General features: G+C 35.7%; 2 protein-coding genes across 2 annotated transcripts; one reads left to right on the plus strand and one right to left on the minus strand.

The window, feature by feature from the left end:
- Window positions 1-2,361: 2,361 nt before the first annotated feature.
- On the plus strand, window positions 2,362-7,573 carry LOC139130938 (uncharacterized). Its single transcript, XM_070696790.1, has 5 exons — window positions 2,362-2,982; window positions 3,831-3,938; window positions 4,278-4,430; window positions 5,306-5,408; window positions 6,309-7,573. Exons 1-5 carry the CDS (start codon window positions 2,499-2,501, stop codon window positions 7,051-7,053), a joined length of 1,593 nt encoding a protein of 530 aa, XP_070552891.1. The 5' UTR covers window positions 2,362-2,498; the 3' UTR covers window positions 7,054-7,573.
- Window positions 7,574-7,599: 26 nt separating this feature from the next.
- LOC139130939 (uncharacterized) lies at window positions 7,600-14,070 on the minus strand. Its single transcript, XM_070696791.1, has 5 exons — window positions 13,827-14,070; window positions 12,007-12,202; window positions 11,767-11,906; window positions 10,856-11,104; window positions 7,600-8,932 (listed from the first exon to the last, which is right to left on the minus strand). Exons 1-5 carry the CDS (start codon window positions 14,006-14,008, stop codon window positions 8,488-8,490), a joined length of 1,212 nt encoding a protein of 403 aa, XP_070552892.1. The 5' UTR covers window positions 14,009-14,070; the 3' UTR covers window positions 7,600-8,487.
- Window positions 14,071-20,069: the final 5,999 nt, after the last annotated feature.

Raw genomic sequence — 20,069 nt, forward strand, 5'->3', positions numbered from 1 at the left:
AATTCATCGTTGAATTCGAATGTGTTGATTTATAAAATTACTTCTAGCAGAGCTATCATGTGTTTCGTTGGTGGTTGCTTGATTATGTAATTGTTTGATGATCTTTCCTGATTTAATGCTCTGCCGATTGATTCAATTACCACATCATGTGGTGTATTCGTGTACATGGAAATTACATCCAGTGTTACTAGAGTCGCTTTGGCCGGAACTTTGATTGTCTCAATTTTCTGTATAAAGTCTGTTGTCTTTGATGTATGTTGGTTCTTTCTTAACGATTTGTCGAGAAAATGGTCAATGAATTCTCATATGTGAAATGTTGGACTGGAGCATCAACTTATGATTGGCTGTACTACGAACATAGCTCCTGGTGGCGACACTTTGTGTATTTTCGGTAGAAGGTACCAAAGTGGTGTTCTTATTTTTCTATCAACTGGATTCAAATATTCATATGTGTGATGGTCAATGTGTTTTTCATTGTACATTTCTGTTATGGAATTGTGTACCGGTATGTCTTCTATTGTATTTTTTGTGTCATTTGTTGCCAATTTTGTATAGTATTGTTGATCGTTAAGTTGACATTCTCTTATGTAATCATCAGTGTTTAAAATTGCTGTCCCCCGTACTTTATCACACGGTTCGATGGTTATCTTCTTGTTTTTTGATAGCGTTTTGAACACTATTTGTTCTGCACGTGTCATGTTGGTTTTTTTGTGTGTTTCGAATAGGTGTCTTAACAATAGCCAATTTTGATGCTTCCAAATAATTTTCTAGTTTTGCGTTCTCGGTTGTATGTGGGATCCATTTCGAGTTCATTTTGACTGGGTGTTGTACGGTCTGTGTCTCATGATATATCGGAGTCTCATTTTCGGAATGTATATTTTATGTCCCCTAACAGGTGGATTCTCCTAGGACGATTTGTTGTGGGAATGAATTTTAAGCCTTTGCTAAGTACGTTGATTTCAATGTTGGTGAGTTTGTGTGTCGATAGGTTCTTAATGAATCTGAGTTGTTTGATGCAGTGCTCAATTTTGTTCTATTGTGACTTTTTGTTATTTTTGTCATTCTATGATTCTTGTTTATGTGTTTCCTTTTTTTATCTTTGAACTTGGTCATACTAAGACACAATACAAAGCTGTCTCCGGCCATTCTGTCTCTCTCTAATCCTATCTCCAAGTGTGTACCCCAGAAAACTCTGTTTTCGAAACGTAGCGCCAAAGTATAGTATAGTGTCACAGCAATCTCTCCGCGCCAGTGCGGATAAACACAAGACACGTAGATTATGGGTAAGTCTCGCTATGGCTGAGCAACATTTTACACAAAACAGCCAAACATGATATAAACTTATATTATACACAATATCACGCACAAAACGCAAACAACCCAAATATGAAGTGGAGTTGCTTTCCCTTTACTAGCAAAGACGAACAACAACTGATGAATAATTTTGTCTTTCTTGTCTTTCTTTCTTATTTATTTATTTATATATTTATTTATTTATTAATGTATCTATCTATTTATCTATCTATTTATCTATTTATTTATTTATTTATTTATTTATTTCACATTAAAGACATTTGTAACGTATAAAATAAAACAAGTATTGATTACAAGACATAGTGTGTGAGAATACTATTGTTTTACAGTAAAATTCGGACTCTTGTTCCTGTTTTGTAAATAATAACGATGGAATTATTGTAAAAATGTCTACAATATGAAAGGAATGTACAAGGTATATGGAAATAAAAAAAAAATTATTAAAATCGGACCAATATTGAGCAGTAAGTGGCCAAAAGCGTTGAAACTATAATACCGGGGCGGCCATTTTGGATTTATGCAAATTAGGCTGTTTTCCACTCCTCGGATTTTGGAAGACTTTTGATATGTTTTTATATGGGTTTTTCTGAGATGAATGGTGAAAAAATAAATTCTGTTGCAATTTGTGGTGGGTTACCCCCTTTTTTGGCCTAAAATGACTGGACTACTCGGACATTGACCTTACGCATCGCCCGACGCGAACGCTGCACCAATTTCCTCGTGCAAATGTTGCAAAAGTACCACTGTGTCAATAGGTGCAATTAGTTATGCCTGCCATGAATGTAAGGAGGCAATGTTAGCATAAGACATCCAGAAAAAAGAAAGAGAAAACGTCACATATGACCTAAGCGAGAGATCAGGGGAAATATTAAAGATAAATGAAGTGAATAATCAACCACTGAGTCACAACAAAAACACAAAAAATAGCAAAAAATAAATAAAATAAAATACTAGCATACACTGATACGATTGAAATGACATTAGTAATAAAAAGGATTCACTAAGGAAGTCATGTTTTAAAGACTTGTATACACCATACATAATTCTTGATTTTCGAATTGCGAACTCTCGTGAGATTTAAGTTTGTGCGCATGCGCATTGACCGCAATATGCGTATTTCCGAACAGACGGTAGGACATATTTATCAGCGATTGTCGTAAATTTACTCAGTGGTTGCTAAGAAGATGCCCGAGTTCCAGTGTGCAGTACGGGACTGCAAAGCTCACACCCGGAAACTCCTAAATTTAGGAAAGTACCCATGGATGTCTGGGGTGACTTTTCATCCATTTCCCCATCGGATATCGCAGAAATATCTTCGCCGTAAGTGGATCGATAGTTGCCGTCGAGAACCGTCCTGGCTCCCCAACAAATTTTCAAGGGTTTGCTCGCGGCACTTTGATTCTGACAATCTCCCTTCTCCTGGCGACTGGAGTCACAATATTGTGCCTCATAAATTTCCTTATAATGATTGGGGCCATTCTTCGGATCCATCCCGTCCCAGAAACCAGTGGCAGTTAAACCGAGGGGTCGAGAACCATAAAGTACTACAGCCAGCGGAGGAGTTGCATGATCTGGTGGTTCTGGAGACCAACTCAAGCCCATCTCTTGAACTTGAAGTTGAGTATCATTACGGAACTCAAAAACGTATTCCGCCTGTCTCCATGAAAGGTGAGTTCATCATTTTTACCGTTCTGCTTGCGAAGGTAGCATCTGAATGTAAGTATTTTTATTGCCTATTTGTTTGTATATTCATCACGCTGTCGATCGCGTAAGATGGGTACACTGGCCATTTCATCATTGTCGTCTGCTGTCAAAACGTGCCTATAAATAGTTTGCGTGAAGGGAAATTCGAATAATTTTGGATAGAGAACGGACAAACATGTTTTATGACGGTTATAAGTGAGTCGGGATGCTATAATTTATAAAAGTAAGTCGATTTTAAGCATTTAGTGAATCTTTGTGACCTGAATATTACTTTTTACTGCGCGTATGCGCGTCAAAGGTGTCCTTTGTGTTAGCGTCCGCGTCCATATACGCTCAGAACCATGTTTTTTATTTTTCTTTTTTTTGCGGTGGGAACGAACGTGTTCCACAGAAATAATATAGTGGCTTTGCCGAAAGTGTCTTTTTCATATTTATGATGATTCTAAGGCGAGATGGACCGGATACCATACTTGACAAGTCCCTACCAATATCCCAGGCAATGTTTCCATTTTCCCATGATTAGACATTACGCGGTAAGAACTTTCAATGAATTCATTGACCAGCACATACCATGCCATGCTAATCCAGTCTCCTTACAGTCTTTCCAATTCATAGAGAATGAAAAAAGGAGACTGGCGGAAGATAAGAAGGGCACTGTTTTCTAAGGAAGATCGGAACATTGCAAGGGAAGTTGATAGTGGGGATTTACCCACGTAGGTCTTGTACTTTTACAGTAAATGACTGTATTCCTCAAATGTATAGTTGCCAAATTGAGAAATAAATAATCGATTTTGCCATCTTTTGATTGTCAGATGGAGTCTTTACTGTCACCAGCCCACCCAGTGAAGATCACTTATATTGCAAAACTGATGTGGATGAAGTTTCCAGTGTATGTGTTGCTACTCAAACAGAAATCACAGGTATCCACAATCTTCTTTTAGAAAACTTTTTCTGAACAGTGTTTTATATATTTGATACTGTTATGAGATTTCATTGTACCTTGTTTTTATTGTGTACCCATCCCTTTAAGATAACTATCTGTTCCTCATTTTATTATTTGTGCACTTATCTCTTTAAATACTAGTATTTCCTTCATCCCCTGGGCCTGTCTCTCTGGCCAGGGCCTTTGATTCTCAATCACAGTTCTGTAGTTGATACACAGAAAGCATATTTAATTCGTTGACTAAAAAAATTACAGGCAATAACAGATAATGTCCCTTTTAGACAGTAAAGTGAAACTTGTTATTTTTTGATTTCAGGGTCACATCTATTACAAATTAAAGAAGAAAATTTGCTTTTAAAACAGAAGATTCATAATTTGGAGTCTGTTCTAAATGACACTGAAACACTACGGCGAGACTTGACTGTTGAAAGTATTCTTAAAGATGATAAGAGCTGTATGAAATACACAGGTAGAGTATTTTCTCCTTGAATCATACTTACACCATGAGATAGACAGTTTATATCAACTATATCAAGGTACTGATTGTGTATAGATGACTCTTACTTGAGTTTCCATTTCAGTACTTGTGAGGCAGTAGAAAATATACATAAAGCCAGAAATATGCTTTGAAATTTGATGTTCAGGTTCGTTTGAGGGACCTTAGAATCTTTTTTCCAATCATTGCTAATTTTTTATACTTTAGACACATAGTTCTTTTTCTTCCAATTCGGTCCCTCAGTCATTGTTCTCATTTGTTCTTGGTAATGTTTAATGGTGTCTGAACATGTGATTGTTTGAATTTCCTAGTTTTTATTTGGTCGAATCTGCAATTTTATGCTTCAGTTGCATAAAACCTACTTTGACATATTTGTACTTTCCCCATGTACTGAAATAATCATGAATATAGTTCAAATCACTTGTGACTTGGAAATTGAAGCAAGTTTCACCTTCCTCCTTAGGGGTTGACCATTTGTAATATGGGGGGGGGGCAGAGTTGGGAATATTTTTGAAAACTATTCCTTGCAGACATAAATGAAAATAAAATCCAGCCACAGATGGCTTTACAAAAAAAGGACTGTAAAGATAAAAAAATCCTGTGAAGCTTGTTGAGAAAAAGAATTGCCACCTCATGCGTCTTCGAGACCCCCTGAATATCTTATGGTCCACCCCATAGGATATATCTTTGTTTAAAATCAGAGAATTTTTTGTGATGTCATCTATGTTATACTTACTCTGCATTTCTTTATAGTAGAAAATTATTAATCATGGACCTTTTAATTGTATTTTTCAAGTCATTTCAGCTATTCACTCTGGTTTTGATATAAAATATGCATTTATCAATAGGTATAAGATCAAGGAGCCAACTTACTGATGTATTTGACATCGTGTCAGCAACAACAGCTAGTGGTAAAAGCATCAGATACTGGCGTGGAAAATCTAGTGTCAGGTACTTACCTTGTTTCTATTTTATTCTATCATATTTGACAAACATTTTTGTGGCCCTACCCCAGTAATATTTGTTATACAGCTCCAGGGTTATCAGGTGGATGAGCATGACTTTGGAAGGGCTTTCAAATATTATTTGTTTTCAGTGGAAATGACAAAGTATGGCTGATTCATTTGATTTGTATTTATAGAAGGAAAAAATACATAGTGTATGTTACGTAAGGAGTGATGGAGGTTAAAGGAAATTATTTTCATTTAAGGGGAAGTTCACCAAGGCTGATTTTTACATATGTGCTAGCTTTGGGGTCAGTTATTCGAGACACGCCACTGTCGCCATTTTCAACATGCAGAATTTTAAACAAAAACAGACGAAAATAGTACCAGAAGTTGCATTCTAGGGCTTCATCAACATGGATTTTGCTTCAGGGGGAAAAATGCAAAGCTTGGCACTTCATCATGTGATACGGAATGGACCATTTTCCAATGATAATGGCATTATTCTTCCACTCATGTACAGACACACATAATCTGTGTAAACGTGAGTCAACGAACAATACCCATTTTGAAGTGGATCCCTTTCGTAACAGCTGATGAAAGCATCAAGCTTGACATTTTTTCCCATGAGTCAAACCCATGATATGAAGCCCTAAAATGCAACTTCAGCTATTATTTTTAGCTGTTTTTGTAAAATATGTTAGAAATGGTGAAAGTGGTGTTCTTGAATATTAAACCGACCCCAAAGCTAGCACATATGTAAAAATCATCCTTGGTGAACTTCCCCTTTAAAGTACTTTGTTGGTTGAACCAGACAGTTCAAGAGCAGCTTATGCTTTAGACTAATAATGGTCACAAGGTTTTTCATGATTTTTTTTACTAATTAAACTTTCTACTTTTTTTTCAGAGAAATGAATAATGATAGACAACATAATGAGAGATCCACTTATAAAAAACCAGGAAGGAATAGGAAGCTTCGCCCTTTTCAAGAGTTCCTAATCACACTTTTAAGGCTTCGACAGGGACTGTCATTATTTATTTTGGCTGATATGTTCAGTACATCAGCCACCCGTGTATCCCAGATTTTTATTACTTGGATTACTGTTATGAGTAATGCAATGTCACCTCTTTTAAAGTGGCCATCCAAGAGAAAAATATTGAAAAATATGCCTCACAGTTTTAAGATGAAGTATAGGGCAACCAGAGTTATTATTGACTGTACAGAATTTTATATCCAAAAGCCATCAATGCCGAAAGCACAATACATAACATACTCTAATTACAAATCACGGAATACTTGTAAAGCCCTTATTGGTATCACTCCAGATGGATATATCAGTTTTATTTCAAAGTTGTGGGGAGGAAATGCGTCTGACCGCCATATTACCAAGGAATGTGGGATAATTGATTTACTTGAAAGGGGGGACTTGGTCATGGCTGATAGAGGCTTTTTGATTCGAGATTTATGTTTAAAGAGGCATGCTGATCTTGCAGTTCCACCTTTTACACGCAAATGTACATGGGGTAAGGGGAAACATTTAAGTTTAAATGAAATTGTTCAGACTCGGAATATTGCCCGTCTACGTATTCATGTTGAAAGAGCCATTGAAAGAATAAAAAATTTTCACTTCTATCTCGTACCATACCATTGACTTTGAAACCTGTTGCTAATCAGATGTTAGTAGTTGCTGCAGCATTGTGCAATCTCTATGAACCACTTGTGAAGAGATAGTGTGGTCCATAAGTATGTCTCATCTGTCAGACTGAGTTTACCTGACATTGGCCTCTGAGATTACTTGTGTGTCTCATTCCTGTACTCTTAAACAGGTTGTTTTCATAAAATTTAGGTCCAATTCTTCATATATTCCAAATGAAATTCAATAATTTAGTTCCCAAATAGAAACCCGACACAACAAAAACAATGTTCATTTTTTATTGTCAAACTAGACTACTTCTATATTTTTATATGAATAACAATTTTTCTTAGCTTATGGTTGAGGCAAATGTTTTGATTTACAGAAACTCACATCAACCTTTCATAACAGACCGAGATATTCAAAGAACTAGCACTTGCAGCTGTATATCACATTTTCTTGCTCAATTTCACTTTGTCATATTACTACCTTAAACAATACTGTTAAGATACATTGTGTCTTATATGTACAGCTCATATTGATTTATAAATGAAAAGTTCTGGATATTTTGAAGATTTCATTTTTTATTTCTGAGTAATAATAATTTTTACAGGAATGACTTGCCTTTTGATGTCATAAGTACAAGTTTGTGAGTTGCAAGTAGTGTGAGTGTTGATGGCATGACAATATCCCCTTGTCCGTTGGATACATGACTTGCAATTAGAACCGCTTTGCTGCTCACGATGGTAAAGCCACTGTTTCCAGTGATGTGCGTTTCACACATTGGTAAAATTACATTATCTGGTGGTGTATACATTTGTAAGCTGTGTTGGAGTTCACGGTACATTTGAATAGATATGAGAGCAGTTTTCTATGCTAATTAGGTGTCATGATCAGACGATGCTGTGTCATCACTGCTATAAAATTTGCCTTTAGAATATGACATTTACCAAATCTCAAGAATCATTACCAAGGCAACAGTAATTTGTATCACATATATAGCAAGCTTTTTTATAAACTAGAACATGAACAAACATTTAGCTTATGAAATAGAAAACTACCAGCAACTTTCACATTAAACATTAGGTAAAACCCATGACATGAACATATTTGTCAGTTTGAAACACCATGTACTCCATAATGACCTGTCATAATAAATTCTCTCCACATGTACATACGGATGTTTCCCTAAAAACAGTACAAAATCACAATACTCCACCTTAGCTAATGCCATCTGCATCTGTATCTGTGTCAACCATGGACCAGATCCAAGATGAACATTCTTGTTTTCATCCATAGTTACATTATTTCGTTTGAGTTTAGTGTACTGCTCTAAAGTACAATCAGCGCCTGTACTTGGACACTTTATTTCAACAACCCCCCTACCGTGACACTCACATTCAACCATTGCATCTGGGCTTGCTCCTAGATAAGGTTTATCTGGATCAACAATCAAACCTGTTTCCCAAATCTTAAATTTCCTATGTAATTGGCCAGCTTCCATACAGTACATACTACGTGCAACACTTTCCCTATCATTACCATATTGTGTATGAATGTTTCCAGAAAAATTGTTTTGACCGAAAATAGTTTTAAGGAGAGATGAGTTGGTGATGGATTTTGTACATGTATGACTTGATGAGCAATACTAGCAGTTATCCTCCCTATTCTTTGTTTAACCCACTCCTGATTCATAGCTTGACCCCTGGTATTTTCCTCAATTTTATCACAAGTACTCTGTGTAAATTCTGATAAAAGAGACTCCAGTCCACCAGTGTTATGTTTTTTGCAAAGTTCTAAGAATGTAGGCATTTCCTCATCTGTATCTGAATCACTGCTCGAACTGCCAGACAGATACCGGATTGCAAGTGAATCTTCACTTGAAGCATGTTTCCACCTGAAACAAAAAAAACCCCAAACATTAGTGATTTTCAAATTTCTCTCAATATTACTTACATTGAATATATCCTAACTAAAGTTATCGCGTAACTTTATACTATACATATTCCAGTACTTATGGAATTCAGAGTGATGGCTAGCCTGTATCATAATTTAGGTAGGTATAATATGTATGGATATATGTTTTTCTGTCTATATATCTGGTAGTCTGAGTATGTATACATTTTGTGTATATGTATCATATGTATGTATGTATGTATGTATGTATGTATGTATGTATGTATGTATGTATGTACATATATGAGTATGTATGTATGTATGTTTGTATGTATGTATGTATGTATGTATGTATGCATGCATGCATGCATGCTTGCATGTATGTATGTATGTATGCATGCATGCATGCATGTATGTATATGAATGTATGTATTGTATGTATGTATGTATGTATATGTGTATGTATGTCTGCATATCTGCGTGTGTGTGTATGTATGTATGTATGTATGTAGGTATGTATGTATGTAGGTATGTATGTATGTGTATATGTATGTATGTATGTGTATATGTATGTATCTATGAATATATGTATGTATGTATGTATGAATGTATGTATGTATGTATGTATGTATGTACCGGTATGTATGTATGTATGTATGTATGTATGTATGTATGTATGTATGTATGTATGTATGTATGTATGTATGTATGTATGCATGCATGCATGCATGCATGTATATGAATGTATGTATTGTATGTATGTATGTATGTATATGTGTATGTATGTCTGCATGTCTGCATGTATGTATGTATGTATGTGTACCCATATGTGTATGTATGTATGTATTGTATGCATGTATGTATGTATGTATGTATGTGTACCCATATGTGTATGTATGTATGTATTGTATGCATGTATGTATGTATGTATGTATGTATGTATGTATGTATGTATGTATGTATGTATGTATGTATGTATGTATTTGTGTGTGTATGTGTTTATGTATGTACGTATGTATTTGTATGTGTATATGTATATGTATGTATGTGTATATATGCATACACATGCATAGATGCTTGGATGCATTGATGAACTGTGTATGAGAAGGTATGTCGGCAGGAAATCTGGTCTGTATTATCTGTAATCTCATAAAGAAATGACAGCAGCAAAGTGAGAAGGCCTAGCTTTAAGGTAAATACATCACTGCTCTCTTCATTTGATTTGAATCACATTGGTGACACAGGTAGATATAGGTTGGTAGGTAGGGATGCAGTTTAAGGAAGTAATGTGAATTGGATTGTTGGTCCATAGATATACCGGTAGGTAGGTAGGTATGCAGATAGTTTAATAGGTATATGTGAGTAGGTTTGTATGTCTGTAAGTAGGGTTGTATATATTATATATATATTATATATATATATATATATATATATATATATATATATATATATATATATATATGTGTGTGTGTGTGTGTGTGTGTGTGTGTGTGTGTGTGTGTGTGTATGTGTGTGTTGGGGGTGTGGGTGTGTGTGTGGGGGGTGTGCATGTGTGTGTTTGCAGATAGGTATAGTGAAACGGTAAGGCATGTTGCCATGTACATTATTACCGATAAGCTTGTTAAAATAGCCTGCATCATAAAAGGCTCAACTTTTGTCTAGACATTTTAGAGGATAATTTTTATTTCTTGATGTGTAATTTATTCAGCAGATTGAGCATATTGAATCACTTGCCTCAAAATAATTACTAAAGTTATAGAGTGAAATGGAGTGGAGACCTAGGCTTTATTTCACCATAAGATTCAATTGTTTGCTATACTTGTGATGCTCTGTCACAACTGCATGCTCACCAAACAAGTTGACCACTCCTCTCTCCATGTAAAGACACCAAAGAATATGTACATTTGTCTGTTTCAAAGCTCACCTTTTTTCTAAATCATCTGGCATGTCAATTACTGGCTGATACATAGCAAGTGTTGGTTTTATGAGTGGAGTTGACCTATTTGTTCGTACATCAATATCATCAAGGAGCTGTGGGGTTGCTGCCTTCTTAGGACAATCCCATGTACATGCTATGTCAGTGCCAACAAGAGTGTGTCGATCCTGATGTCTGTCAGTAAACGACCACAATCCAAACAATAGTGCTGCTACATGCTTACATGCTTGATCATCCCTATACAAAAAATATTTAATTGCCTCAATTAGACATAGTTTATACTAATGACAAATGCAGCCTGAAAGAAGCATAGAAAATGTATTGAATTAATTAAAGGGACATTAGCTGTTACCTTTGGCCATTTTTGGAAGAGCTTTGGTTCTGTGCTGCAACTATAATTCCTTATACTAATCCCCATATTTTGCAGAAATGTCTAGTATTCTATTTGTCCATGAAACCTCTACATGTCAATGTTGACATATGAATTATAGTCCAGACTTGAATACAATGGGCAACAATAACCATGCTTATTATGCTTAACATTGGCTGTGACAGTGTTGATGAACTAATATCCAGTATTTCATCATGGTTCAAGGATTCAAACCAAAAACTCTACAAACAGCAAAAATGATGAAAAAGCTTAGAGTTAAAGCTCAATCGGTCTGGCATATTGGGTCATGACAAATGAATTGAGGTTCTGAATTAGAGATTGATGAGAAAAAATAAACATTTTTATGTGATGACATGAAACAAGAAGATTTCTGAAAATAACATGAACCTTGATCACTTTCCTTCCTTATGACTTTGAGTTGAAAAATGCTACATTCATCCATACCAAGAAATGTTATTTATGAAATGTTTTAATTATTTGAATATTTAAATAAACAAGTTTTACTTACGCAGGGCACTCACAAGATGATGACATGATATTATTTTCTTCTAAAATTATCCAGATCTTATAAACAGCTTGCTGTTCTGTTTCCCTGACACAAACTCCCCTGACATATGTGAAATTATCATTGTGCTTGCTAAGCTGTACCTAGAAATAACCAAACATTTTCAACATATTGGTAAAACAGATAATAGAATAAATTAAAATTATCATTTTTTTCAAATTCACAAAAAAGAAATCAACCTACTTTATTAACATGACCATCATTATGCAACTTCCAACCATCAGATGACTTATAATTATTAACCATTGATTTTGACCAGCCATTGCTGAGTAGATAGACTATCACTTGTGGAAGTTCAACATCTGGTAAAAAATTGAGGTCATCTTTCCACTCTCTTACACTATCTGGGTTGACTAACAATCTGCCATCAGTAGTAGTTCTTTCAAATTGAAAATAAAACAAGAAAAGAATTATTAGGTGCAATATCAAGGATGCTGTATTTGCTGTTGTCATATTTTTTCCAAATAGGAATAATGCAAATTGGAAATCTAGTTGATGAAGTTCATTATTATAAAGGGACAATAGCTGTCATATTTATTCACAGTACATTTTATAGCATGGGTTGAATGTCACAAACCTCTATACAATTTTATGAAATTGACTGAAGTTGATGTAAACCATACACAAGATATCATCTGGTTGTATCAATTAGTCCCATGTAATTAATACGAAGGAATTTTTTAAAAAACACTCTATCACATATATAGAATAACGAATGAACCACCCTGTATTCTCATTAACATAATTCCAACTTCTCCTCCAATCAAATCAAAGGCCGTTTAGCCTACTTATGCGTGACACTGTGAACTTTGCCCTTTGCTTTGCGGCGACGTTTGCAGCAGATCCAGTACATATCCTTGCTGTGGATCCGTAGCCCTACCACTCCCTTTGCTGGTTGTGTTGCCACTCCCCCAACACAACCAGCAAAGGGATTGGTAGGGCTAAGGATCCACAGCAATACATATCCGAGCTCCGAGTTTAATAGGGTCACGAACAGACAACCGACTTCTATTGCACCTATTTTGTGTGACGTGATACAACGACAGACACACTGCGAAAAACGTAAACAACGCTGACGCCGATTGCCTCACGTTTCGGAGATGCGGTGCGTGCCGAGATTTGCGTACAGCTAGCTAGCAGAACAATGTATATGTCGTTGAAATCTTTGTTATAATATTACGTCGTTTGTCCGAGCGTCATTTTTCTAGATTAGCCAATTGATGATACATTTTAAGAACACGGTCGCTCCTGTGTTCAGACCAAATACTTCGTGCGGTATAGTTACACAGTTTCTGTGGGCGGAGAGGCGGTGCTTACATTTATCATGGAAGTAGCAATTGGTCTACTCATGTCTATTTTTTACATCCATGGTCTACTGCAAGACATGTAAATAGATGGTGTTGTTGTCGTACTGTGTCATTTTGGATAAGATCTATTATTTTGCGCCTTCGGGTGACGCGGCTGTCAAAATCCATGATATTGCTTACATCTTTACTCAGGCTACTAATATTTTCCAAATCCTGCTGCGCGACGATTTTCCAACACTCCCCCCCCTTCCCTTCCCCGTAAAAAAAACCCCGAATGCTCCATACCGCACGGCCAAAAACGACTCGACGTTTCGCGCACTCCAGAAATATTTTCCAAAGCAATCGGATACATCCTCAAATTCGCAAAATATGTGAATCGGCCCAAAGCAACTCGCCGTTTGGATGCCTCAAAAGCTTTCCGCGCTCATTTTGGAACACGCAAACGAACGAAATAAAGAAGAGAGCAAGACGCTCACTGACGCGGATTTGGCGAAATTTGCTGATAATACGCTAAAAATCCCATGTATCAACTCCTTTGAAACAACATGTCACCCAATCCAATCGAGAAATTTAGTTTCTTCAAGCATTAAAAAGCTTAAGTTTCGATTTTTGTGTGAAAAACGTCATTCTAGAAAGTACTTTCAGTAAAAATTTACGATACAATTTCAACACGGTAAAAAAAAATAAATCACAAACCTTCTCCTTTTCAGAACACTCTCCCGACAAAAGTCATCACGCTCGAGTGGTACTTTCCTCTCCTCTGCTGTCTTACATAAGTCTTCCAACTCCTGTTTTCTGTAATTTGTTGTGCTCACTCCCCGATCTCTCAAATACTTCTTCAATTCAACGACTGTTTTCGGCCGTGTCCTTGAAGCCATTGTTCGAAATGTTACGCAATCTGTTGTCCTACCGTGTTCCGTTGCTAAGACTAATACGCATGCGCATTTTCAGAATCTCGCGAGAGTTCGCAATTCGAAAATCAGAAATTTCGCGGTGTTATTGTTTTTAAATGCTCCGAAAGTGGACGTTCAAGTCACGATAGATCGACTGCATCGCTCAAACAAGCTATGGCGGCTTGTGTAATATAGTTTCACTCTTCCGAGGTAAACAAACAATTAGATTCTAGTGACTTTTTTGTGGGTCAATTAAATTTATTGACAAGAATACTCTCAGAGTAAACGCGTTCATGCTATTTACAAAGTAACTGTGTGATCATTCAGATGCTTCCGCACAGTTCAGTTGGAATTGGATTGGTGTTGATGAGTCGCTACTATATAGTGACGGATATCGTATTATTATAGTTTACATCGGTCAATTACCATGGGTTTTTAAATAATATACACAACTTCATTTTTTGACAAACGTATCGCAAATATTGTGTGAAAACTTGCATACATTCATCTCCGACCTCGATTTTTGCATTCTTTACGTTTGTTCCAGCTTCATTTCTATCACTCCCTTCAATGACGACACCTTTCATAAATTATTATTATTATTATTATTATTATTATTATTATTTTTATTATTATTATTATTATTATTATTATTATTATTATTATTATTATTATAATTGTTACAAGTTTAGGGGCTACAAGTATTATATAGAAATCTAATAACAGTTCATTGAAGCTGTGGGAATTCTGAAAAAGAGGTGTTCGAATGCAGGCCCATCGTGGCAGTCGTGGGTGCGCACAAAACAAGGCACAGCGACCGTGGAGAGTCTATGCCAGTGTATTTGCTGCAAATATACCTTCACTTATGCGCACTCGTTTGCCAGTGTAGTCTGCCAATATGAGCATGCGCAATTGAGTTTACCTGCGCATGAATGTGTAGTCTGTACACTGTCTCGTACTATAATCTTGTCGTTGAGCTTTGCATGTTGACAGAAACTGGAATACAAGTGAGTCCCTAAGATAACAAGTAGGACATTTAGGAAATCCTTTCAGAAAGTTCACGCCACCTATGGCCAGTTTGTGGAGTATCAGCTTATACGTACCTGAAGCGACAGTATACAGTATTTCTACTGTACATATTGCCAGATAATATGCGATGGAATTTTGCGTTTCACGTCGTTCAATCATTCAGATGGAAATGCCGGCCTTCTCCAAACTTTGAAAAAATCAGGGTGACAGACTTTGGAATGCTAACTCTTGTATAACAATGACGTTGAAGACATTTGTATTCGAGCTCGGCAACATTTTTTGATTTGAGAACTCTCATCATGGCTGATTCACTGAAACAGTGAGTATTCAACAACTTTTTCCTATGTCCATGTAGCACTTGTGCAAAAATAAGCGAGTCCACAGGCCTTTGGCGAATCAATAAATTCGTTTTTCACCAAGCTTAAAGGTTGAAAGATTCGTCCGTCACTTTGGGGCGAGCTAGATAAATGCAGTCAAACCCAGCTGGGCATAGAAATTTGCCACAGTATGACTTTGTTCTGGAGACGACCGGCCGTGCTTTGGAACTTTGCAACAAAGTTTCCATATCTGAACTGACGTACTTGAATGACAGGCACAGGAAACGATGGCCAATAAAAACGCATTCTCGTTGCATTTTGATAATAATGTATCAATCTAAATGACACGGAAATTATGCCTCCTCCCGGCAGAAGGACCACGGTGTATTTTTAGCCCTGCTACAGATAAAAGGCCATATTGTTGTCATGTTGTCTTTTAAAATTTGCATACAACTGTGAGAGTGAAACGGGTTATTTATAGGTCACAAAACTTTTGAGTCCCACTGTCGTCCATTACACCTGTTTCCTTGGGCATTAAAGGTGTGCAAGTATACACATCAAACGACTAGAAAATTCACTTCATGGGCAGAACCTTGTAAAGAGCCCTTTCTTGTCTGGTTAAAGGAAAAAAGATACCCCTGATCTAAAATATGCATGGGCTACCAGCCAGTGTCACCGGGCTACCAACTTCAGAATATGGTTGCCCAAGTGGACTACCAGGGCAAAAAGTTAATTTCGAGCCCTCGGGCAATATAAAACATGAAACATTTAACTTGTAATATTTGCCTTGTCTTGGCCTGCTGGGTTTTAAAAAATGTTTGAAGGTATACAGAGATCATGTTCAAATTAGCTATTGCTACCATGTAAAGGGGAGATCTAGCTAATCATCGGAATCATAGAGTTTATGGGGTCACGCCAGGTTACACAAAAAATAATTACACAAAAAATAATGCGCACTACATGGTCATAATTTACTTTAGCTAAACAATCAGAAATATATAATTTGTCTTCATTATTCTTCCTGGAATGAGGCAAAGAAATCTAAATAAATTATTATAAAATGAACATTATTATAAGTCGTTAATTATAAATCCATAAAATAAATAAGTACCAGTGAATTATGTTTTGAATAAAACAGAAAAAACTGTGCGCTACTGTTACTGCTTGTGATAAATATAATGGTACATTTGGTGATAAGGAGGATTGGGTTCGGATACTAGTAGAATTAATTTCAGGACATAAAACTAATTTGAAGGTATAAACTTAATTCGATAAATGCATAATGAGTTAGTAATATACTATATAACACTTATTTGGGATGACTGCATGAACCACAATTAAAAATGCTTGAAAAATTATTTCTGGTCTATGTAAAATTAATTCTAACACACTAAAATTAACGGAAAACATAATTTTGACCAAAATGGCCCCAATATACAATATCTTTATTATTCTTTTTAGAATGAAGGCAAAGAAATTACAATGTTATTATTATTATTATTATAGAGCAAATGTTAAAAGTTGTTACTTATTAATCCATAAAATAAATAAAAACCGGTGAATTATGTTTTAACATAGACCCTCTCGAGGGTCTATGGATTTAAATAAAAAAACTGTGGTTACCAAAATGGTTACTATGGCAACATAACACAAAAATGAACATGGAGTTCACGCTGTTATAAATACACTTAGGAGAGCGTTTGCATAGTAATTGGGATTACTTTTAATGGACTTAGGAAAAAAATTGAAATTTTAAAATGCAAATAGGTTACTACGGAAACACAGAGCAGTAAAAACGGATGTCATATTTTGTCTTTCTAACCCGAAATAACATTTTGGTATAATATTTCTGTTGATAACTGGATTTTTACACTGCATATTTGGTCTTTCTAACCCAAAATATCCCCTTGATATAACTCATTCTGTTGATTCCTGGATTTTAGATGGAATCTTTGAAAAACTGGTAATTTTTACCCCTGAATGGTTGCCATGGAAACATCTCACATTAAAATTAGTGTGATTTTTTGGTGTGCTAACCGAAAAAACCTTATCATCATTTTTTACATCAATCAATAGTTCTTTAATAGGAATTAGGGAAAAAGTAACATTTTCAATCCCAGCATAGTTACCATGGCAACTCAAAACATTAAAATAAGTCTGGTTATTGTGTTCTCTGACCTGAAATCCCCCCGCTAGATAATTTTCATATTAATCAAAGCAACTTTTCATTGGACATTAGAAAAACTGAAATTTTCAACCCCTGAAATGGTTACCATGGAAACATGGGGCAGTGAAATCGATATCATATTTGGTCTTTTCGACCCAAAATACCCTTATGGTGAAATTTTCATGAAAAATGAACCTATTATTATTCGCGTTATTATTTCTATATAATACTTATATTAATTGTTATTATTATTATTATTATTATTATTATTATTATTATTATTATTATTGTTGTTGTTGTTGTTGTTTTCTTGTTGTTGTAGTTGTCACTGTTCTTATTTTTGTTGTTTGTTATTGTGTTGTTGTTGTTGTTGTTGTTAGTAGCAGTAGTAGTAGTAGTAGTAGTAGTAGTAGTAGTAGTAGTAGTTGCTTTATTGTTCTTGCTCTTTTGTGGTAGTAGTTGTTGCTCTCGTTGTTGTTTTTTTGTAATTGTACGAGCTTAGAGGTGTAAACACCTGTGAGGTAATGCATATTAATGTCTCTTTTCACCCCATTTTGTGAGTATGCATGGGTCTACAGTACACAAGCATGCCCGTCTAGAATGCACGGACTCTTAAAAGACATCTGTGCCTGTTGATATCATTTTGAAAATAATCTTGAAGGGGTGTTGATAGTTTGGTTTCTTTATCATGAAAAGATAATGTCATAACAGTCATGTAAACATAACAAGAATGGCTTGAAAATGTTTTGTTTGTTTGTTTTATTTTTGTTAGCGGCAGCAGTATAAAGAAAATGCCAAAAGGATGGTAAAGTCCGGCAGCTTGATTTGTGAAAATACGAACGGCAAGTTTGCTTGACAATTAACCAATAACAAATTGGAATTCATAGTACTAATAACATACATTTAAGTGATTGCAATCACTTATATTTGATGACGTTGTTGTTTTGAACATAAATGTATCCAACATATTATTATCATTCTTGTTATCGTATTTGTTATTTGCAGACCAAGTAGTGCCAACAAAGGAAATAACCAGTTAATTATATGTATATTGCCTGGATTATAATGTTGTGTATAACTTTACCTGTTTTGCCTGTATCATACTGTAAGTTCTCTAGAGCAATCGCAATATATAGCTTCGAAGGTTTGTCTTCTATACTTTGAACATGGCCATTTGGTAGTAAAGCAATATCCACTAATGTCATACCCATACTTGTTCTATAGATTTCAGTCCAAAAGATATCGCTTTCAGAAGCTTGATATATTATGTCACCATCAACTGAGAGGCCTAATAATACTGATTTTTCAGGTGAGAATGTTATTCTCGAAACACCACCACTGTTTTCAATACTACTACTCCAGACAGAATCATCATTCGACCACACGTACAGGGCATAGTCGTCTGCAACTCCCACTAAGATACTATTTTCACCAACACTGATACATTGCATACAGCAAGAAGTGTGTATTGCGTCCATCCATTCATAATTAAACCTAAAAATAATATTGCCGTCTTTGTCTAAAGCGATAAGAAGGCCATCACTCAACATTTCGACATCAGTTATTGGCTGTCTATCATCTACAAGTTGATCGATGGATTCTCGGCTAGAGGTTGACTTGTACAAGTTGTTGTCAATTCCAACCAGCAGAATAGGATACTCTGTGAGGGAAAGAAGGTAAGTCAAGACCAGTCTTCTGATGTTTGATCTCCTAATCTACAATTTGGGAACAAAGCTCACACAGTAGCTTCAACTTCAAATATATTCATCATTTCTCGAAACTGTTTTCTGTTCATAAATGAGCAATATGCAAGTAAATTATGAGTATGCTTAAAAGCTCCTCTATGCATGTGTTTTCATAAAAGTTTAAAGTCGTACAGACACCCTGATTGAAAAAGACTTTGTAATATGATCTTGTCACCAATGATAAATCGATAGTCAAAATTATACCACCCGGTCAGCTGTTAACAAAACCCGTAAATTAAATGAACCTAATACATTATTTTCTGTCTCAATTTGTAATATAAGTTGTTGGCGAGACTTTTACGAGGAGTGACAAATTAGGACATACCGCAAGAGTATACATACCTTCATCCTCTAGATTGTGGGTTCCACTGGCATTTTCTGAATATTGTATCAAATAGAAAAAGCATCATATGAAAGAGTCAATTTTATACAATTACCATCGAGAACAATATAATATTTTATGCGCTAAAAAGCCTCATAGAACGCCCGTCCGTAACACATACGGTTTCCAGGCGTCCCATCCCATACGGCTATATCTGTGTTTTCACTGTTGATAGGTTTGACGCAGGCCTGGTTTTAGAGAACTCATTCGACGAGTGCATGAATATGTATTTCGCGCGGTCTGTACGTGCTTATGCAGTGTACAATCCAGAGCTTGCAGAAGCGTTCCAAACTTGCACTACAAATTAAATCGGAAGACAATTTAATGGCATTGGTCACTATTCTGACAATTTGATGCCCAAGTCACAAAGCTAGCATTTATAACACTAACGTTATCACGAATAAAT

This window comes from Ptychodera flava, chromosome 4 (genome assembly GCF_041260155.1).
Source record: "Ptychodera flava strain L36383 chromosome 4, AS_Pfla_20210202, whole genome shotgun sequence".
NCBI lineage: Eukaryota > Metazoa > Hemichordata > Enteropneusta > Ptychoderidae > Ptychodera > Ptychodera flava.

What these genes read in the sequence shown, in the direction of transcription:
- LOC139130938 (XM_070696790.1), top strand. Translation starts at nt 2,499, where the DNA reads ATGCCCGAGTTCCAGTGTGCAGTACGGGACTGCAAAGCTCACACCCGG. An exon ending in TCCGCCTGTCTCCATGAAAG is followed by an intron (nt 2,983 to 3,830) that starts GTGAGTTCATCA and finishes TTTGATTGTCAG; the next exon opens with ATGGAGTCTTTACTGTCACC. An exon ending in GAGCTGTATGAAATACACAG is followed by an intron (nt 4,431 to 5,305) that starts GTAGAGTATTTT and finishes ATTTATCAATAG; the next exon opens with GTATAAGATCAAGGAGCCAA.
- LOC139130939 (XM_070696791.1), bottom strand. Translation starts at nt 14,008, where the DNA reads ATGGCTTCAAGGACACGGCCGAAAACAGTCGTTGAATTGAAGAAGTAT. An exon ending in TCATCTTGTGAGTGCCCTGC is followed by an intron (nt 11,105 to 11,766) that starts GTAAGTAAAACT and finishes TTTTTTGTATAG; the next exon opens with GGATGATCAAGCATGTAAGC. An exon ending in CCAGATGATTTAGAAAAAAG is followed by an intron (nt 8,933 to 10,855) that starts GTGAGCTTTGAA and finishes TTTTTGTTTCAG; the next exon opens with GTGGAAACATGCTTCAAGTG.